This window comes from Pongo abelii, chromosome 2 (genome assembly GCF_028885655.2).
Source record: "Pongo abelii isolate AG06213 chromosome 2, NHGRI_mPonAbe1-v2.0_pri, whole genome shotgun sequence".
Classification (NCBI taxonomy): Eukaryota; Metazoa; Chordata; class Mammalia; order Primates; family Hominidae; genus Pongo; species Pongo abelii.
The window spans coordinates 100,529,237-100,551,429 of NC_085928.1; the positions used below are offsets into that span (position 1 = coordinate 100,529,237).

A 22,193-nucleotide genomic window follows, 5' to 3' on the forward strand; every position below is an offset into this window, starting at 1 on the left:
GCCCGACGTGATGCCACACAGTAAGACCAAGACCCAACAGAGAGAGAGACAGAGTCCAAGATAATGTTGACAGTGGTGTAGCCCTTTAGGAGAAATGGCGCTCCCTGCAGCTGGTATTAGGTTACCATTGGCACCGAAGGAACCAGGAGGATAAGAATATCCATAATTTCAGAGCTGCCCTGGCACAGTACCTGCCCCGTCGGAGGTTCTCACTGGCAAATGCCAGCTCTGTGCAAGGAGCGCTCCCAAGTATAAAAATTATTACACAGTTTTATTCTGAAGAACATTTTGCATTTTAATAAAAAAGGATTTATGTCAGGAAAGAGTCATTTACAAACCTTGAAGTGTTTTTGCCTGGATCAGAGTAAGAATGTCTTAAGAAGAGGTTTGTAAGGTCTTCATAACGAAGTGGTGTTATTTACAAAAAAAAACAAAAACAAAAAAAACAAAAAAAAAACATGAACAGGTTGTCTGTATACTATTAAAAATTTTGGACCAAAATCGCTACCTATCTTTTTGATTGCAGGGAATCCCTGCCAAGGTAACTTGACAGTCGGCCTAATTCTGTTGACAGAAAAGGAAGCCTTGACAGTTCTAATTATCCAAAAGTGGGTTTTCATCAGGACGTACAGTCAGCGTGTCAGTGCATTCTAATGAAAACTTCAGCCCTCGTTCATTTGCATATAAAAGCCCTCAAAGAGAACACACAGTACAGCAGTTTTGTAAAAGGCAACAATACGATTTGTACAGACCCCGACACTCCAATCCTATAGATCACCATGTTGCTCCTCCGTCCCCCCCCCACCCCAGCACCCCTTATTTCTTAAGCAGCACCACCAGTCCCCAGAGGACAAGAGCAGCTATACTTCATCCACCTATGCATTTCTGCACCAGCGATGCAAAAAACACCCTGGGTGGGCAGCAGAGAAAACCAGAACTATGGATACCCTAGGGGCAGAACAGCCAGCTGGACCTGCTCTGTAATTCACTTATCAGAGGGTGGTTCAAGTCAAACAAAACCAAAGACAGTTGCAAACCATGGTGGATCCAAAGGTACAGTATCAAAATCATGGAACTCTTGCCCAAAGAAAAGACTGCAAACAGTCATCTGGTATATCTTGTGGAAAGATAGGTTTATAGTGACTCAAAATATTTTAGAAAAATTTCTGTAGTGTCAAGTTCTTTCAAACTTAAAATTTTACCCCCAGAGGATTTTCGCTGAATAAATGAGAATTGGCTCTATTTCTTCTCCTTCTGGATAGCCCGAGTAAAAATACTAATAATTTCTAGATTTCAGTGGGGAACTACAATTATTAGGACCCATGGATATTGCTGCAGTTCAAATACGGTACAGTAATTGCAAAATATAGACCATCTCTTTACAAATACAAATTATAGTATATTACAAGTCATGTACAGTAAATCTATAATTTTAAACAAACTAGTGTATCTAAGTTTACCTGGTTGCGAGTGCATTATTATTCCAGTTTACAGTTGCCCTTAGCGTGACAGTCAGAAACCGACCATCGGAGTGATATTCTCTTATGTAAACTGGCATCACATCACAGAAAACCTTATTTATAAGGTCCCATTGCCCTCACAATGATCGCTGGTAGCTGGGTTCTGACTTACACACTGTATTTCAGAACAGCTAAACAGGAACCAGGACGCAGTGTATTTGGGGGAAAGGGTTTAAAAATGGATATGCTGGACCCAGTGACTGATATGCTAGACCGATGGCTGAGGTAATGACACAGGTGTGATGATCGTCATCACCTTTAACTTTCCCCTGCACCCCGCCGCCATGCCTTCAGGTGGGTGGGCCTGGCGCCCTGGTACATGGGAGAAGCAGACTCCACAGCAGTGCCCATCTGGACAATGGGGCAGGGCGGGTCTGGCCTCCTCACCCATCCTCTGTGAGAGGGCGGGGCCTGTTGTTTCCTGCAGCTGGGGCCGAGCGCATGGTGCTCTGCCAGGCTCAACCACTTGGGACCTGTTCCTACTAGGTTTATGGCTTTCTTGAGGCATGACATCTCTTATACAAAAGTCTAATTGAATATTACTCCCAACTAGTGCCTAAACTTTCCTAACTATGAGGCACTTTTCCCCTGGCTCTCCCGCGCCCCACCTGAGGCCAGAGCCAGTCTGCCCCTTGCTGGGGGCTACAAGGTGGTGATGCATATCATTTCATCTGCCAGGTCCTCCTCATCCCTCCCAGGGTCTGGCTCTTCGTCGCTGTAGCCAGGACCAAAGTCCTGTAGCTCATAGTCCTGCCGATGTGAGAGGGGGCCCACATCCCCGTTGGCTCGGGGACGCACGTTCCCATTAAGCAGGGTGCTGGCTGCACTCTCCATCTCGTCGATGGTGAGGTCACAGGCATCAGCGATTTCGTGTTTTGTTGCTGACACAAATTTTGGGTCCCTTGCATAGCGTCCCAAGCCTTCGGATATCAGGACCTGTACAGAAAAGAGGGATGGATGGCATGGGGGTGTTATAAGGCTTTGCAGGGCAGGGGGACAACAGAAAAATCAACTCCAGTGCTAACTTAACTGCACCGTGTGCTTTGGGGATGCAGCTCAATCATGTTTTCTAGACCTCATACATAATAACTAATGTAAATGGCTTTGAAAATGTCCTGGAGCTAAACAACTACACATGGCCCAACAAGAGTGAAACCCACTGGGGAAAGACATTTAGTATAAACTAGAAACATATGCCGGAACAGCACCCATAATGCCAGCACAGCTCATTTATGAGAATTGATGGTGGTGACCAGTTGTTTTTTTTTTTTTTTTGAGATGGAGTCTCCCTCTGTTGCCCAGGCTGGAGTGCAGTGGTGTGATCTCGGCTCACTGCAGCCTCCACCTCCCGGGTTCAAGCAGTTCTGCTGCAGCCTCCTGAGTAGCTGGGATTATAGGCATACACCACCACGCCCGGTTAATTTTTGTATTTTTAGTAGAGATGGGGTTTCACCATGTTGGCCAGGCTGGTCTCGAACTCCTGGCCTCAGGTGATCCACTCGCCTAGGCCTCCCAAAGTGCTGAGATTACAGACGTAAGCCACCGCACCCAGTGGTGGTGACCAGTTTTTACTCATGCTTCAGGTACATTCCCGCTGCTCAAAAGTGTCCGATTGAGGCAGCCTAGCTCACAGCCTGGCCGCCCTCCCACCACTGCCCTTCCTGCTGTTACAGTTGCACCTCTGCTGCTCCTGGTGCTTCCTGCCCACCATGGCCAAGAGCCGTACTCACTGCCTCCACCAAGCTGTCCGCGCTCCTCTGCTTGTCGCTGTTTTTGTTCCGGAAGCTGCTGGGGACGGTCAGGCTGGCTGGTGTGAAAGTCCGGTAGGAGATGTCGGGCTCGTCTGTGTACCAGGAGCTGCGGTGCAGAGACGGCAGGCTGCCGTTCACCTGGTCCAGGGCCTCTGACTGCTCCACTTGGATCAGGGGGGTATAGCACGGTGTCCAGTCCCGGTAGGGAGGGGTTGCTGGAGGGGTGGCCCACGACCGGGTCGAGTGACTCGGTGAGTACTTCTGGGCTTTACTTGAATCTAGGCCGGCAACTGCCATGATCTGAGGAAAGAGAGGACTATTGGGAGACCAGAGGTTCTCAGAGGTCTGGGCCTCAAACCTTCTGCACACAGACGGAGCACGGGCACTGCGCTCTCCAGGGGCAGTCCAGGCAAGGACTTGGAAAGGACATGGGCACACTGAAAAGTATGCTGAATGAATGGGCGGTGATGACTTTTGTTTTCTAGCAGACTGTGCTTTCTTTTACCCTGAATCCATAATGCATTTCCTTTGGCTTTTCCCAAGGAGTTATCAGTTGCTAATTCATGAAATTGCTTCAGAATGAAGAAGAATCAGGGAAGCCCAACAAGCTGTGGGTGTGAACACACCACCCAGTTCATGCTGGGTTTAAATACCGACGTACATTCAGGGGAAACTACCACTTCCCAGCACTTATAGGAAAACAGCTGGTTCTCTTTGCTCTGGAGTAATGCATCCTAGAGCCGGCATTTGGCATGTGCTAAAGCACTGGGTACAAGCCCTGGTCTTACAACCCCACCATGGCAGATGCACCTTGGGGTTCACACTCTGCAGAGAGGGACGGGAACCCTGTCTGTAAACAGCACAGGTCCATGCCCACCACCCTGTCGTGCACGAATGAATGGCATCTCTGATGTGATATTTTCAGAAAGAAAAAGCGCCATATTGTTATCCTCGAGGGAAAGCCCTGGTGAGTGGGCTCTGGCCCCACCCTCTTGCCTGTGCAGCCGCCCTCAACGTGGGCAAATTGTTCTCCCCAGACTGCTCCCTTTGTAGGCAGGGGGAGGTTAACCCTGCATAGTACCCACAGGGCCCTGCCCACGGAGGGACCCATAAACTTAATGAAGGAACCACTTCTTAGAGAAAATGAAGGGCTGCACCGATTGTTCAGAATCAGCCAAGTGGCCCCCACTCCCTGAGCTCCGATCACATCAGGCTCTGTATTCAATGCCAGGAAGAGGTGGTGGGCATCACAGGGAGGCACCTGGGCAGAGAGGCCAGCTTTGGCAGCTGGCTCCCTGGATTCAAATGCCAGCAGTCGCTTGCTTGTGTGAGCTTGGGCAGCATGGGACTCGTGGCCATAGCTATTGACAGGATTGTTACAAAGATTAACTAGACTGTAGGTGAAGATTCTCTCCTTCCCTCCTGGTGCTTAAGGACGAGGAGAAGGGAGTGACCTGATGGGGGTCCTATGTGGGGTGCCCCTGAGCGTGGGGGCAAGGCCAGGTGGGCCGCTCACCTGTTGCTGCATCAGATGCAGAGGCAGGGCCGTGCGGTGGGGGAAGATGGGAGACAGCGGGACCTCTTCCTGGCTGCTCTGCCGGCGCAGGCACTCAAAGTTGAAGGAGGATCTCCGGTGGGCTGGGAAAGCAAAGGGCATCATGCAGCTGTGAAGCAAGTTCTCTGCCGGGACACCGTCTTTCAGAGTCAGGGTGGCCCCAGATGCTCAGCAAGGAGCCCAGGAAGAAGCATGTGGTTTGTCCAAGAGAAAGATTAGGTAGTGACGTCCCCAAACTTTAGGAGGGGAGGATGAAGGCAGAAGCCCCAGTGAGGGATGTTTTTTAAAGTACGAACTTACTACTTTTTTTTTTTTTTTTTTGAGATGGAGTCTGGCTCTGTCGTCCAGGCTGGAGTGCAGTGGCGCAATCTCGGCTCACTGCAAGCTCCACCTCCCGGGTTCATGCCATTCTCCTGCCTCAGCCTCCTGAGTAGCTGGGACTACGGGCGCCCGCCACCACACCCGGCTGATTTTTTGTATTTTCAGTGGAGACGGGGTTTCACCGTGTTAGCCAGGATGGTCTTGATCTCCTGACCTCGTGATCCACCCGCCTCGGCCTCCCAAAGCGAACTTACTACTTTTAAATGTTTGCCTGTTCTCAGGAGGAGGAGCGAAGGCAGGCCATAGGGCAACTGATCTGAGTCAGAAGCCCTGGCCCTGCATACTGTGGGGAGCGCACAGCACTTCAGTGCAAGAACACAAGTCCTGCTACAACCCCACGACACTTCCCACTGTCACCTTCGAGATACCCTAAGTGTCCCCAGCGGCTGACATATCTTGCTGGGGCTCCTGTGTTTACACCTGTTTTAAAGGGAGGGACTTTACCTGCACTGATCAGCTTGACCAGGTAATAAGCAAATTATTTTTGTTGGGAAAGATTCAGCTTCTCTAGCACTGAAGACAAACAAAGGACACCTCTAACTTTAAGAAAACGCTTGTCCTGCTAACAGCTCTTCCAACAGAGGCTCACACACAGGTTAACAAGATGATCCACAGCTCCCAGCTTCACAGGGCACCAGGCCCAGGAGATCAGTCTGAATTCTGGGGCCCTAAGACACGGCCAGCAGCCTCCTCCCAGAAACCTCCCACCCCTTGCAGGGACCTCTGTCGAGAGCACACCTATCGTTTCCAAGGCATTTCTATGGCTCCTATCTTGACTGCTGCTTTTCTCGGATCACAGGGCCTTTCTCAGCCCTGGCAAAACTCCACATGCCCCTCATTCCTCTATTGGAAAGCCCAGGGCCTAGCCAAGAGAGGAGTCCCAGGCACACTGGGGCTGTACACAGGGACTGGGCTGAGTTCTTGGCTAGGCACTGCCCAGCAGAGAGGAACGAGACAGCCAGTCCTGGTCTCTCGTGCCCAGTGCGCACTGTGGGGCCTCCTGGTTCAGTTGCCTACATGAGACACACACAGCTGCCTTATCAGAAAGCCTTCCCTCCACGCACCACCCAGGGGCCAACTGTGCTGTGGAGCATAGGTTTCCAGATCGAATGGCCGGGCTGGGGCTGGGAAAGGAGAGCGGCGGTACCTCTCCTGTATGTAGTGCTTTTCCATTTCTAAAATGCTCCATGGATCCCCACCGTCTCATGTGCTCTGCACAATACTCTGGAGGAGGAGGGAATCCCCCTGCAGCTGAGCACACAGGTGGAGGAGTGAAATGTTCTCCCCATCCAAGGTCCGAGCTGCGGGGCAGCAAAGCAAAATCACCTTACGAGTCACGAGCACAGCGACTCCTGCCTGCTCAGCTCCTCTCTGGCACTGTGGCTGGTGGGATTCATGTGCTTGCTGGCTTGGCCAAGTAGGCAACAGACAAAGGCCGAGGCCCGAGGAAGGCAGTGGAACTCACAAGGGCGAGGGCCTCCACCCGGCCTCACCTGCATCTGCTTCATCTAGTATTTATGGGAATGGAGTGACTTCATTTAGCTGCATGTGTTCGGGGCTGAGGAATTAAATATTAACCATGGAAATGGGTCTGGTCACACTTCCCAGTGGGGCTGTGACAGCTGGAGCGAGGCAGAGGGCCCTGGGCACCTCCCAGCGGTGCTCTTTATAGTATATGCATTTGGCAGACTCAGAAGCCGATGTGTCATGGCTATTTTTGGTTACTGATTAGAGTCCTGTTCAAAAATATGCTTCATTCCTCAGAAATTCCAGAAATGGATAGTCCTTAACCATCAGCAAAATGCCCACATGTCCAAAATGAAACTGTTCAGTCAGGAGCTGGAAGGGGCCAGGGCTGCACCTCTTCCCCCAGCTGGAGTTCCTCGCTCAGGATGACCCAGACCCTCCAGCTCCTGCCGCCCACTGCTGCAGAGGGAAAACAGGTGGAAGCAGCCAGCCCCAGCCCCAGCCCCTCCAGGCGGGATGGGTTTCCTGGCCCCAGAGTGAAGGGGACCAACAAGTCCAAAACCTGCTCCATGAGCAGAGGGCACTGACAGACTTGACAGGAAGATGAAGGAGGAGGAGAGAAAGTAAGGGAGGAGGAGGGAAGGCAAGGGAGGAGGAGGGAGGAGGAGGGAAGATAAGGGAGGAGGGATGAGGGAGGAGGAGGGAGGAGAGGGGGAGGGAAAAGGAGGAGGAGGGAAGATGAGGGAGGAGAAAGATGAAGGAAGATGATAGAAGATGAGGGAGGAGGAAGATGAGGGAAGATGATAAAAGATGAGGGAGGAGGAGGAGGGAAGATGAGGGAGGAGGAAGATGAGGGAAGATGAGAGAAAATGAGGGAGGAGGAAGAGGGAACATGAGGGAGGAGGAGGAGGGAAGATGAGGGAGGAAGGGAGGAGGAGGGAAGATGAGGGAGGGAGGAGGAGGGAAGATGAGGGAGAAGGAGGGAAGAGGGAGGAGGAGGAGGGAAGATGAGGGAGTTGGCGGAGGAGGGAAGATGAGGGAGGAGGAGGAGGGAAGATGAGGGAGGAGGAGGAGGGAAGATGAGGGAGGGAGGAGGAGGAAAGATGAGGGAGGAGGAGGAGGGAAGATGAGGGTGGAGGAGGAGGGAAGATGAGGGAGGAGGAGGAGGGAAGATGAGGGAGGAGGAGGAGAGAAGATGAGGGAGGAGGAGGGAAGATGAGGGAGGAGGAGGAGGGAAGATGAGGGAGGAGGAGGAGAGAAGATGAGGGAGGAGGAGGGAAGATGAGGGAGGAGGAGGAGGGAAGATGAGGGAGGAGGAGGAGGGAAGATGAGGGAGGAGGAGGAGAGAAGATGAGGGAGGAGGAGGGAAGATGAGGGAGGAGGAGGAGGGAAGATGAGGGAGGAGGAGGAGAGAAGATGAGGGAGGAGGAGGAGGGAAGATGAGGGAGGAGGAGGAGGGAAGATGAGGGAGGAAGAGGAGGGAAGATGAGGGAGGAGGAGGAGGGAAGATGAGGGAGGAGGAGGAGGGAAGATGAGGGAGTTGGCAGAGGAGGGAAGATGAGGGAGGAGGAGGGAAGATGAGGGAGGAGGAGGAGGGAAGATGAGGGAGGAGGAGGAGGGAAGATGAGGGAGTTGGCAGAGGAGGGAAGATGAGGGAGGAGGAGGAGGGAAGATGAGGGAGGAGGAGGAGGGAAGATGAGGGAGGAGGAGGAGGGAAGATGAGGGAGGAGGAGGAGAGAAGATGAGGGAGGAGGAGGAGGGAAGATGAGGGAGGAAGAGGAGGGAAGATGAGGGAGGAGGAGGAGGGAAGATGAGGGAGGAGGAGGAGGGAAGATGAGGGAGTTGGCAGAGGAGGGAAGATGAGGGAGGAGGAGGAGGGAAGATGAGGGAGGAGGAGGAGGGAAGATGAGGGAGGAGGAGGAGGGAAGATGAGGGAGGAGGAGGAGGGAAGATGGGGAGGAGGAGGGAAGATGAGGGAGGAGGAGGGAAGATGAGGGAGGAGGAAGATGAGGGAAGATGAGAGAAAATGAGGGAGGAGGAAGAGGGAACATGAGGGAGGAGGAGGAGGGAAGATGAGGGAGGAAGGGAGGAGGAGGGAAGATGAGGGAGGGAGGAGGAGGGAAGATGAGGGAGAAGGAGGGAAGAGGGAGGAGGAGGAGGGAAGATGAGGGAGTTGGCGGAGGAGGGAAGATGAGGGAGGAGGAGGAGGGAAGATGAGGGAGGAGGAGGAGGGAAGATGAGGGAGGGAGGAGGAGGAAAGATGAGGGAGGAGGAGGAGGGAAGATGAGGGTGGAGGAGGAGGGAAGATGAGGGAGGGAGGAGGAGGGAAGATGAGGGAGGGAGGAGGAGGGAAGATGAGGGAGGAGGAGGAGGGAAGATGAGGGAGGAGGAGGAGGGAAGATGAGGGAGGAGGAGGAGAGAAGATGAGGGAGGAGGAGGGAAGATGAGGGAGGAGGAGGAGGGAAGATGAGGGAGGAGGAGGAGAGAAGATGAGGGAGGAGGAGGAGGGAAGATGAGGGAGGAGGAGGAGGGAAGATGAGGGAGGAAGAGGAGGGAAGATGAGGGAGGAGGAGGAGGGAAGATGAGGGAGGAGGAGGAGGGAAGATGAGGGAGTTGGCAGAGGAGGGAAGATGAGGGAGGAGGAGGGAAGATGAGGGAGGAGGAGGAGGGAAGATGAGGGAGGAGGAGGAGGGAAGATGAGGGAGTTGGCAGAGGAGGGAAGATGAGGGAGGAGGAGGAGGGAAGATGAGGGAGGAGGAGGAGGGAAGATGAGGGAGGAGGAGGAGGGAAGATGAGGGAGGAGGAGGAGAGAAGATGAGGGAGGAGGAGGAGGGAAGATGAGGGAGGAAGAGGAGGGAAGATGAGGGAGGAGGAGGAGGGAAGATGAGGGAGGAGGAGGAGGGAAGATGAGGGAGTTGGCAGAGGAGGGAAGATGAGGGAGGAGGAGGAGGGAAGATGAGGGAGGAGGAGGAGGGAAGATGAGGGAGGAGGAGGAGGGAAGATGAGGGAGGAGGAGGAGGGAAGATGGGGAGGAGGAGGGAAGATGAGGGAGGAGGAGGGAAGATGAGGGAGGAGGAAGATGAGGGAAGATGAGAGAAAATGAGGGAGGAGGAAGAGGGAACATGAGGGAGGAGGAGGAGGGAAGATGAGGGAGGAAGGGAGGAGGAGGGAAGATGAGGGAGGGAGGAGGAGGGAAGATGAGGGAGGAGGAGGGAAGAGGGAGGAGGAGGAGGGAAGATGAGGGAGTTGGTGGAGGAGGGAAGATGAGGGAGGAGGAGGAGGGAAGATGAGGGAGGAGGAGGAGGGAAGATGAGGGAGGGAGGAGGAGGAAAGATGAGGGAGGAGGAGGAGGGAAGATGAGGGAGGAGGAGGAGGGAAGATGAGGGAGGGAGGAGGAGGGAAGATGAGGGAGGGAGGAGGAGGGAAGATGAGGGAGGAGGAGGAGGGAAGATGAGGGAGGAGGAGGAGGGAAGATGAGGGAGGAGGAGGAGAGAAGATGAGGGAGGAGGAGGGAAGATGAGGGAGGAGGAGGAGGGAAGATGAGGGAGGAGGAGGAGAGAAGATGAGGGAGGAGGAGGAGGGAAGATGAGGGAGGAAGAGGAGGGAAGATGAGGGAGGAGGAGGAGGGAAGATGAGGGAGGAGGAGGAGGGAAGATGAGGGAGTTGGCAGAGGAGGGAAGATGAGGGAGGAGGAGGAGGGAAGATGAGGGAGGAGGAGGAGGGAAGATGAGGGAGGAGGAGGAGGGAAGATGGGGAGGAGGAGGGAAGATGAGGGAGGAGGAGGGAAGATGAGGGAGGAGGAGGGAAGATGAGGGAGGAGGAGGGAAGATGAGGGAGGAGGAGGAGGGAAGATGAGGGAGGAGGAGGAGGGAAGATGAGGGAGGAGGAGGAGGGAAGATGAGGGAGGAGGAGGAGGGAAGATGAGGGAGGAGGAGGAGGGGGGAAGATGAGAGAGGAGGAGGGAAGATGAGGGAGGAGGAGGGAAGATGAGGGAGGAGGAGGGAAGATGAGGGAGGAGGAGGAGGGGGGAAGATGAGGGAGGGGGAGGGAAAATGAGGGAGGAGGAGGAGGGAAGATGAGGGAGGAGGAGGGAAGATAAGGGAGGAGGAGGAGAAAAGATGAGGGAGGAGGAGGAGGGAAGATGAGGGAGTTGGAGGAGGAGGGAAGATGAAGGAGGAGGAGGAGGGAAGATGAGGGAGGAGGACGAGGGAAGATGAGGGAGGAGGAGGAGGGAAGATGAGGGAGGAGGAGGAGGGAAGATGAGGGAGGAGGAGGAGGGAAGATGAGGGAGTTGGAGGAGGAGGGAAGATGAAGGAGGAGGAGGAGGGAAGATGAGGGAGGAGGACGAGGGAAGATGAGGGAGGAGGAGGAGGGAAGATGAGGGAGGAGGAGGAGGGAAGATGAGGGAGGAGGAGGAGGGAAGATGAGGGAGGAGGAGGGAAGATGAGGGAGGAGGAGGGAAGATAAGGGAGGAGGAGGAGAAAAGTTGAGGGAGGAGGAGGGAAGATGAGGGAGGAGGAGGAGGGAAGATGAGGGAGGAGGAGGGAAGATGAGGGAGGAGGAGGAGGGAAGATGAGGGAGGAGGAGGGAAGATGAGGGAGGAGGAGGGAAGATGAGGGAGGAGGAGGGGGGAAGATGAGGGAGGGGGAGGGAAGATGAGGGAGGAGGAGGAGGGAAGATGAGGGAGGAGGAGGGAAGATAAGGGAGGAGGAGGAGAAAAGATGAGGGAGGAGGAGGAGGGAAGATGAGGGAGGAGGAGGAGGGAAGATGAGGGAGGAGGAGGAGGGAAGATGAGGGAGGAGGAGGGAAGATGAGGGAGGAGGAGGGAAGATGAGGGAGGAGGAGGGAAGATGAGGGAGGAGGAGGAGAAAAGATGAGGGAGGAGGAGGAGGGAAGATGAGGGAGGAGGAGGGAAGATAAGGGAGGAGGAGGAGAAAAGATGAGGGAGGAGGAGGAGGGAAGATGAGGGAGTTGGAGGAGGAGGGAAGATGAGGGAGGGAGGAGGAGGGGAGATGAGGGAGGAGGATAAGGCCTGGAGGGGCCTGAGGACAGATGGACACCAGAATGCCCAGGTGGCCCTCAGAGGCATGAGGTTTTGTAAGACAGGCCTGGGGCACAGCCAGCTCTGCACTTGAGCCCACTCTTCCCTTTTGGGGGCTCAGTCACCCCATCACAGGAGTGGAGCAGGGATGACAACAGCAAAAGCATGTGTGTGGTTTGCCTACCTCTCAGGACGGTCCCAGGTTCAAAGACAATGCTATGTATGCAAAACACCCCTTACCAGATGTGTGCGTGCAATCTTAGGGCCGCACAGCCTCTCTCCTCTCAAAGAGAGTCAAACATAGCACTGAAGAGGCTAGAGCTCTATCACGTGGGATATGGATGAGAAAGAAAGGAAAGCAGACACACTCTCTGGCCGGGGGCTGGTCTTGAGGACTAAGGATCCTGACCTGGCAGCACACATCCGTCACCAGCCCCCAGAGCAGGGGTGGGGGGAGAGGCACACTGTTCCCCGGGAGGTTCCACCCAAAACAAAAAATCTGGCCTCACATGCTGGGGTGGGAGGTAGTAGGCGTCTCCTTGGAGATCTCCGTGAATCATAGCAAACGGGCGAGTCATCGTCCTCCAAGAATCCTTGAGGGTGATGGTAGCCTCGGGGCCTCTCAAAGTCGATGTTTCTGCCTGGGTATCTGCTGTAGTAGCCATAGTTTTGCCTGGAGGTCAGAGAGGAGGGCAGTAAGGTTCTAGGTAACAAGCTCTGTCACTCAACCCTGCCAGACTGACATCCATGCTCCTCTCCCCACCTCCTCCCTTGGACACAGTAGGATTGGCTGAGAACAAGGCTGGCCTCAGTTTCCTGAAAGATTCCAGATGGAGAGCAAGGGCCATTACAGGAAGGCTGGGGACTGGAGGCCTGTGCTGAGGGAAGTGCTGGCAGTTTTGATCCCTCTGCTCCAGGGCAAACGTGGATCGCAGATGTCCTGTGAGCCAGGCTTGCACCCACTCATTTCCTCCGTGACAGCCCCTCTCCTGAGCGCCTTCCCTCTGCCAGGTGCTGGGCACCAGGGACACCAAGATGCACGAAGCATGAGCCCCACCCTCAATGGGCTTAGAAAATGCCACGAGCACACAGAAATCGAATGCAAGCTGGAAAGGGCCAGTGCTGGAAGAGAGGAACTCATGTGGTTCGTGAGGTTTTTTTTTCTGGGAGTTGGGGGAGGGATTTCAATTCCAGTCATGGAAATAAAAAGCAAGGCCCTAGAGCAGGCCCTTGAGAGGGGGGATGAGGCCAGCTGATGGAGTGAGGGCATCCAAGCAGGGGCCACAGTGTGAGCAAAAGCCCTAGAGAAGGGAACACGAGTTCATCTGGCTCAGTGTCAGTGGTTTCAGAAGTCAGGCATTTGAGGGAGACACGGGGAAGGGCTGTGGGAGCAGAGGGTGAGGGTCAGGCTGTGGCTCAGATGCCAGAAGCCACCTCACTGCTATTCTACTTCTACTTTACTGGGCCCCTGGTCACAGTGAGGTGCGGTTCAGAGAAGAGGGTGGAGGGCGATTTTCATCCGCCTGTGCCGCCTGCTACGCCTCCTAAAGCAGAGTGCCCGTTCTAATCACAAACATTCTTTCTGCAGGACAGAAGCCAGATGGACCCCTCTGCTGAGTGACTCCTTGTTTCTTCATCTCCCCGAGAGGCCCCTTGAAGTGGCAGGAGGCAGGTGCTGTGCATGAGGACCTGGCCGAACTCCAGGCTGGCCAAGCCGCCGTGCACACAGAGCCCTGGGGCCGCCAGAGCTCCAAGTGTTAATTCAGCAAAAACTGATCTCTCCAAAGATGGGGTGTGGAAAGGCATTAACCCAGCAATGAAGCAGGCCCAGCTCCCATTTCCCAAGCCTTCACGAAAAGGCCTCAGAGGCCCCTAGTGGAAATAAGGCAACAGGTCTGAAAGAATAGCCCTCACCCTGCCTCTCTGTGGTTCTCTTTCTCCAGCTCCACTCTCCCTCTGGCCTGGAGTTTCTGCTCCCATTTTGCTTTTTAGGGGAAGCCCAAGTGTAGCTGCTGGTGGCCCTGGCTTCCTGAGCAGGCTGAGCACCAGGGCAGGGCGGCCTCCTGCTCTCCACAGGAGCCAGAGCAGCTCACCTGCTCCAGGTGGGCGAGCTGTCGTCCTCGTAGCATTCCTCACTACTGAAATACTCCTGCTCCCCCAAGCAGTGGGGGTCCCTGAAATAGCCATGTATCTCTGGGTCTTCCCGGCAAATAGTTGGGAGCTGTTCATCTCCTGAGTCGGACCTGCAGTTGGGAGAGAGGATCTGAGAACCTGGGCAGGCAGCAGATAATTCCTGCTACAGCCGCACCTCTGCGTGTGGCCAGCAACCCTGCCCGGGTGCTCCTGGCTTCTCCCAGCACACACCTGCCTCAGGCAGCACTGGACTGTTCAGGCTTCTGGCAACAGCACTGTGTGTGTGTCTGTGTGTGGTGTGCCTGTGTGCCAGGATAGGGTCTCTCTCAGTGCCCTGCACCATGTTGGTGTCAAACCATTGTGTCCAGAGGCCTTGGAGCCAAAGGAATAGGTGCAATTTGGAGAACAGAACAAAAAAATGGACCTAGGGAAAAAGACCCTGGGTTCCCAAGGCATCTGCTCTGATCCCTCCCTCTCCTTCTAGTCCCCCAGCTCAGCCCAGTGTGACTTCAAAACCTGGAACAAAGGAGCTTCCTGGCCACTGACTGACCTCCTGCTGTATCAAATCAGGAAGGTCGAGTGAGTTCTGGATACAGTGCCACAGGGGAAACTGTCACAGAACATGTCCACCATGTTTCCAAAGGCTGACCTGCCCCAGGAATGTGGTAAGTCGTCCTGAAACCCGGCTCATCCTAGCCTCAGTCCTCAGAGAAGGACTTAGTGATGTCGATCCTCTCTCCAAAGGAAGGATGGTACTTCCTCCGACTTCTCCACTTTCTTGCACCCAGCTCGGGCCCACATGGCTCCCAACTTCACTTGATAACATGACACGGGAAGACCCATCCTCCCCTGGCCCCCGACAAAATGGGCATTGCGCCCACAATTCAACTCAGGTCAATACGTGTGGAGTGGAATATACTACACATATCTTGAGGGCTACAGTGAAAATGACAAGATCCCATTCCTGACCTTCAGGAGGTTTGGGTCATGCTGCAAAGCACCCACAAGAAGCTTGACCCCAGAGAGCAGCCAGAGCTGCCAGCCACACAGGCTGAGGCCCCTGTAAATGCACAATGGATGCTCCTAGTGCCAGTGTGAGGCCTGCAGGAGCCAGCCCATGGGATGCACCTTGTGTGTGGACACCAGTCCTTGGATGGCAACAGAGTCGACAGAGATATGGATCTGAAGGTGCCTTTGCTTAGAAGCAACCTCTGACCTCTGAGTCCCCAGCCATGAATTATGATAACCTTTAATGGCCTGGCTCGAAGAAGTGTTTCTCATTCTTCAGCACTCAGAGAGGCCAGTTGGTAACATACCATCACAGTATTTAACACAAAAACAGGTAATGAAAACATACCTAACGTAAGTCTCATAATAGCGGGTTCTATCCAGGAAAGGCATAACATGGGAAGGAGGGAGAAGACAAAAGTTAATTTCCAACCAAATTTACAATGCAAACATCAGGCTACCTCCTAGAGTAGGGGTTAGCAAATTATGATTCGCCATCCACATAGGGGCTGCCACCTGGCCTTCTATGACCCATGGGCTATAAACGGTTTTTATTGTTATAAAGGATTGAAAAACATAAAAAAAATCTGAAGACAAAAAATATCTCATCATATGCAAATATATGAAGTTCAAATTTCAGTGACCATAGGGAAATTTTAATGGGACACAGCCACACACCCATTCACTTACATATTTCACACTGCAACGGCAGAGCTGAGAAGCTGCAAGACTGCATGGCCCTCAAAGCCTAAAATATTGACTCACTGACCCTTTAGAGAAACAATTCACCAACCCCTGTGGCACAGTATGTGAGCACAATTGAGAGGTGGATTTTGTGGCTGCTGCTGTTTTAAGGCCCCTCGGCCCCCCATACAGGATGTAGGACGGCACGTGGCCCTTATCCTTCAGGTCCATCACGTGGAGAGTGTCAGAGGTAGCAGTGACCTGGGGGGCACTCACAGATCCTGACACAAATGCCTACGGGGAACCTCCTCCATGCCCCAGAGCACAGAGGACAGACCCGCCTTGCTCCTTGGGACTAGACGCAACACGGGCAGACACCACATGAGCAAGTCCAAACACATCGTCAAGGTTACCTTTTCACACTGGACCTTCTCTGAGGCTCCCGGTCATGCTTGTGGGAAGAATGATGCCCATTTTCAGACACATGCTCAAGGTTCCCAATGCTGGGCCGCTTTCCATGGGCAGCTTTGGACATATTGGCATTATTGAGATTGGCATTTGTTGAGGTGGGAACTTGCTTTCCTATGGAATTATGGTTATGATGGTTATGACACACCGAATTTCCTGCTGGAGGAAACAGCGGTTTCTCAGTATCACTTGCAGGTGGAATTGAAGGCCTTTGGACATGCAGGGGACGGTGGGTGGTATTGGTCTGCTGAAGGGAATCTCTCCTATCACTATTAACATGATTGACATGGTTTCCAAGCAGGGCACCATTTCTCTGCAAAATAATGGGAGACAACACCAGGTAATTTAACAAGTATTTGATGCAGACTAGCTATGTTAGGTAACTTTTTCTACATGAAAAACAAATTCTAGGCAAGTTCCGTAGGATCCCTGTAAAACAATCTGAGTGTCTCAATGATCAGGGTGAATGTGACTGTGTGGCAGTTGGTCCCCCCGAGATGAGGAAGGTTACCGATTTCCTGAGCTGGGGAGCAAGCTGTCGGCTGTCACTTGAGTGTGCTCTTCCAGTTGCTCCAAGTTGGGGTGACTTATACCCAGCTGGGCTGGCTGGTGGCCCCAAGTTTGGGCATGGGCTGGGGGACTGAGAGCCAGCTGGCAGATCAAAGAGCTGGCCCGGGAAGGAGAAGGGTAGCAAGGGCAGCTGCCGGAAAGACTCAGGATGCTCATCCACATGGCCAGCGGCTGTAGCCGAGCCCCTCAGAAGCAGGCAGTGAGGGGAAGGTGGGTAAGCTCAGGGAAAGAGCTGGCCTGGCCCTAGAAGAGGTGCTGATGCCTGGGGAGGGTCTGTAGGAGGGGGAGAGGGTGGTCTGAAAGCCCTTCTAGGCCCTGGGGTTGGGCTGCATTCTCCAGACTCTTCTGTGGATGATTAACTGCCCAAACTGGAGTCCTGCCCTGCTATTTCCAGATGGCCAGTGTGTAGCTAGGCGTGGAATAATTACTTTGAACACATCATCTTCTTCTTCTCGTTTTGTTTCCTCAGGCTCGTCATCTTGCAAATCACACGATATAGCACGCCGGATTTCTGGCCCAATGTCATGCAGTGTCCTTAATCCCGCCTAGATCAATGAAAATGGCAGAACAGGTTAGACCACATATGGGCCCTGGGGCCAGCCTGGGTCCTGGCTTTGCTCCTTCCTGATTCAGCGGTGGGGAGGAAGGCTTCCCCAAAAGCCAATCCAGGGCACTGACTGATGTCACTGAAGGCAGTCTAAGGGTTGTTGGTATGGTCAGGCATCCAGATGGTCAAGAAGGTCCTAGGTAGGATGCCTGAGGCCTGCAACCCAGTAACCTCCTTTGCAAAACCCCCACTTCCAAGGAACACTGCCTGGTTACTAGTGCTAGGATCTGCCAGGCCAAGAGCTTATGCCCCTGTCTCAGTGACAGTCTTCAGTAGGCTCGCCTACAAGAGCCCTATCTCTCCAAGCCCAGAGCAGGGCAAGGAGCACAGCCTGGCCGATCTAAAGGGAGGGTGATGTGGACTCCCTTGCTGCATCTAGGATGAGGAAGCCGAGGTGTAGGCGCCAGAGGCACAAGCAGACCAAGCAGCCCTCAGGACACTGGTTCTGCTAAAAAGCCATGGAACGAGTGAGTGACACAACACACTGCAACCACCAGCACACTCGGACCACGACGGAGCAGAATGACACGCACACAGACCCGGCCGCCGTGGTCACCAGGATACCCTGGCCTGTAGCCTGTGTGCAGGCTGGGAACTCACCAACAGGGGGTCCACTTTTTGAAGATCACAACAAATTGAAAGTGGCTCATCAGCCTTTGCAGGCAGTGCAAGATCCACCAGAAGACACCACTGGTAGATCCCTCCAGGCCTGTCACAGATACTCTGCATCTCCCCTAGTGCCCTCACAGCTGCCTTCCTCACTGTGGTCCCTGCTATGTTGAGACAGGGCCCAGGAGAAGTCCTTCCATTGTTCACGACTTCATTAGGGAAGCGTTCCAAGATGCTTATGCGCGGTGCATGGAGGAAGGTACTGCCCCAGCTCTGAGAGAATGAGATGTTTTGACCACCAATTTGAAGGAAAACAGTATGCTGAGTTAAAGACTAATAGGGACTGTATGGCAACTTTATCCTTTTCCACAGAAAGACCTGCATCTGAAGAAGGCATGTCCTCTCTGCCCTGGGTCTAGGGTCCTGCATCCAGGCAGCCCCTCCTCACTCACTGGCAGTCTGCCCACAGCTCCATAGCCATAAAGGCCTGGAGAACAGCTATGACACTGGATGTGCAGCAAATGCTTCAACCTCAGGGTGGTTTGTAAAGGAAAACTGGACTAAGTGGTGGGTCCTCAGGGGAGGAGACCGCTTCCCTGTCCTTCCTCCACAACACCTGTTAGCATGTGGGCAGCTGTGGCAAGGACAGAGAGGCATGATGACCATTCCTGAGACAAGCATGTGGTAGAACAGATGCCCAGCAGTGGTTCAGGGAGGAGGAGGGGATGGTGGCTGCAGTCTGGCCAGATCCATCAGGGCTGGGTCCCACTGGTCTGGGGATGCTCAAAACTGGTCCTGTGCAGTTGCCAATGCCAGTGCTGGTGATGTTAATTTAGAATGTAAAGTCACACAGGAACTTCCCAAGAGGCCCTTATAAAAATAGCCTGGTGCATGAAAGCACCCAGCCTTTGAGACAATTCTGCTAAAAATGGTGCCAGGTTGGGTTTGGTTTGAACCATTCTGTGAAGATAGAGCAGCAAATCTTTCCATTTAGTGAATTCTGAAGGTGAAGGAAGAACTGGGAATGAAAGCTTTAAGCTTCCTGGCTAGGAATGCTGAGATCTTATAGGGAACAGACAGTCATGTCCCGGGTCAAACCAAGACAGCTCTTGGGGTGGTCAGGGAGGCTGCTTCTTGCTCTCCTGTCCCTCTGATCACAGGCTCAGGATGCATGTGTGTACATACATGCACATGTGGGTATGCTTGTGCATACACGTGCATGCATACACACACACACACACACACACACACTTTCCCTCTCTCAGGATCCACGAGTTCAGCACATCTGAGCCTGGGAAGTTATTTGGTTCTGAGGTGGACCCACCGGCCATTCTCATGAAAACATCAAGAAGGCAACTGTAATGCTATGTTGGTAAAAGCTCTTACACAGCACAGCTGCAGGAACATGAAGAGAGGTCATACCTGGCAGTACTAAACAGCCGCATTTCATTCATTCAGAGCTTCCTAGAGGACATCATCAAGGGATGGTGAGCTAAGCAAGGGTTTCACTTTTGATTTTGGATCAACTGGGAAGAAAAGTCTGTTACATATCTAAGGCTCCCAAACAAAAAGACAAGGTTTGAGACACCTGCTGCTGCTTCCACAAAATAAACATAGATTATAATGCACTCAAGTCAACACCCCCAAGTAAATTTGGTACATTAATCCATATTACAAGGCAGTAAAGGCCAGGAATGCTCCCAAGTTTAAACAACATATAATCCTATTTACTGTCATTCAACTGATTGGACTAGGTCTGATTAAAAGAAATAGAAAACTATTTATTTGCATTTTTAACATCATCCTCTGTTGACGGGTTGACATTTCACTGAAATACACATATAACATAATTGCATAATAGAAACAAAAACTGTCTCCAGCACATCTTCAGTGATACACAAGATTAGGATTTAGTTGACAAGATAATGCAATGAACAGACATGGGACAGAGAATTTGTTTGCAACATAAATCATGAAGAAGGTTGAAAGGTGGCCCAAGTTGCCACTTCCAAAGACAAATAATGACAACATATTTATTAAAGAGACATTAGAGGAGGAGAGAAAGAATCGCTCTTCCCAGACACAGAAGCAGAGAGTCAGAAATCATGATTATATTCTGCTTGTTCCAGGTAGGAAAAAACACACCTCATAGGAGTCAGGGACTGACTCTACTTTTTCACATGTGTTCTGGGGAGGGCCAGGTCAGGCTGTCCCCCACGACTGGGAGTGAGGGAAACAGATGTTCCCAAATTAGAATTGACATGAAGCTTAAGCACAGCACCCTGAATTTATTACATATCACAAAACATGGTAATGAAGTTTTTCTAGCACACATATCAAGCTAAAAGGTAGCTTAGGCTGCTCCCAAAATTCCATAGGCACAAGTTCCAATCCCCAGAAATACAGAAAACTATCTTAGACTCTTGAAAAAATTACTTTTCCACAGCCCTAAAAAAAAGAACATTTTTTTTTCTTGGGATAAACACTTTACAATCAGTAAAATTATCTGTTCTTTCATATTTCATATCTGTGTCTACCTCTATCAGCAAAATACTATTTTAATTTGAAAAGTGGTCATTAGCACTTAAACCAACACAATTAAAGCCATATAAAGTCATTCCATTAACATCACAGCAGAAATATGGTTTTGAAGAAACACAGAGTTGCTATAAAATATAAACATTATTGACTGATTTTAAGATGTCCAATCTTATAAAATATTAAACAGAATAAAGCCTAGTTTCTGGTTGATTTTAAAATGCTAGATGTTTTCATAAATATTTTTTAAAAAAGAAATGTTGGCGCTTTGCCTGTAGACTGCTGCTTAAAATTTTACACACCATTTAGTTGGAATTTCATAGATACTCTATTGAATGATTAAGTTAGCAAAAAAACTAAAATGTCTCAAAACACTTCTGAATAGCATAATATTATGATATTTTGACATCAAATATGAACACCCATTTAGCTTTCTTTCTCCTGCCCACTTTTAGGGTTAAGTTTCTCCTGCCTAGATGCATTTGCAATGCTTTTGCTGCCTGTGTCCCTAAGCTAGCTCCATCAGACACACCAGCCATCTGCCAGCCCTCACAGCCCCACAGCAAGCATGCACAAGTGCCCGGAGCCCCACCCTGGACCTACGCTGTAGCAGTGGAGATAAGAGATGCACGTCTCTAGTCGGGACTGGGCCAGGCCATTCATCTTCAGGATACAAGCGCCAGGCTTTGAGACTCCAGCCAAAGAACCCTGCCTGGCAGAGCCTGTTCCCCATCACAGGCAAGCTGCACTCAGCCTAGGCTGGCCATGCACACAGTCATCTAGCTGGTGACAAGTTCTGGTTAACCCTTTAGCAGGATTCAGTCTATACCCAATGAGAGGGGACCTTTTTAGACTAGTTCCATTAGAAAACAGAATGAGATTAAGTTCTTATGGAATAAACCTGTTCATCTGCAAGCTGCTGTCCGCCTCCTCAGCACATCACACATGGGCACACCCCTTATTTTGTCACCGCTCTCCTCCAGGGAAAATGTGATGGTAGTCTTTGTGTCCACTGTGAATGGTCCTTGTGTCAGATATAAAGGGTTGGAATCCTGATGCTCTGTTAGTCATCCACAGTGATTCCAACCCTCACTGAAAAGTCAGGGGTAACATGACCCCCACGAGCTCCCCTAGGGGTTGCACTATTCCCATCACTTGGAAAGATAAAGGAAACTTTAAAGAAATTATCTAAAATATGACCTTTGCCTGCACACAATCTGAGAGCTCTCCATTTCAGTTCCACCTTGATTCTTGGTGCAATCAAGAATCTGATTCTGTTATAATTTTAACAACCGAATCAGAAAAAGTCTTGCCAGTTTCCTGATAATAGAGCATTCTGTAAAGTTTAGGCTTAGCAGAAGCTGTAAATCACAACTTCTGTTCTGATAGCATCTTTATACCAGTCATTGTGAGCTTAAATACAAATATTCCACTAGATTCTGGGAGGAAGGGAGAGCCAAGGTTATTCCCATGTGGTTAAATTATGTACCCAAATAAGTCAAAGGCTCAGTGAGGACTCTTGGCCCCTAAGCCTGTTCTTCCTGTGACACTGGGCTGCCTCACCTCTCCCAAACTCCCCACCTCGACCACCACCCAGGCAAAGTCACCGCACCTACTGGGAAAGAGTGCTGGATTGGAGTCTGAATCACAGACTTACTCACCTATAGTCACGACTGTGGGGTGCCACCTAATCAAGGCTAACCCTCTTTTGACTACCCTAGCAGAGCTCTTATATTCCTAAGTCAGCATGGAGATGACAAATGATCACAAGTTATCCCTGAAACGGATCCTGTTTGGCACACATCCTTGGTCCCAGTTGTGCACTTAGGGGAGCTGATTTTTAAAAACACTTTCTATCCTG

General features: G+C 51.9%; 1 protein-coding gene across 6 annotated transcripts in view; it reads right to left on the reverse strand.

Moving 5' to 3' along the window:
• Positions 1–415: 415 nt before the first annotated feature.
• CACNA1D (calcium voltage-gated channel subunit alpha1 D) overlaps positions 416–22,193 on the reverse strand; it is a 335,843-nt gene continuing 314,065 nt past the window's right edge. For 4 of the 6 annotated variants that reach the window (XM_054552053.2, XM_054552054.2, XM_054552051.2 and 1 more), the window contains 8 exons: positions 17,007–17,123; positions 15,954–16,321; positions 15,206–15,232; positions 13,809–13,958; positions 12,225–12,388; positions 4,788–4,909; positions 3,251–3,571; positions 416–2,456 (listed from right to left, as the gene is read on the reverse strand). In XM_054552053.2, coding sequence (XP_054408028.1) covers positions 2,163–2,456; positions 3,251–3,571; positions 4,788–4,909; positions 12,225–12,388; positions 13,809–13,958; positions 15,206–15,232; positions 15,954–16,321; positions 17,007–17,123 — 1,563 coding nt within the window. In that variant the 3' untranslated portion in view covers positions 416–2,162. The remainder of the gene's footprint in view (positions 2,457–3,250; positions 3,572–4,787; positions 4,910–12,224; positions 12,389–13,808; positions 13,959–15,205; positions 15,233–15,953; positions 16,322–17,006; positions 17,124–22,193) is intronic. The other 2 variants (XM_024244717.3, XM_054552052.2) reach the window with 1 other exon arrangement.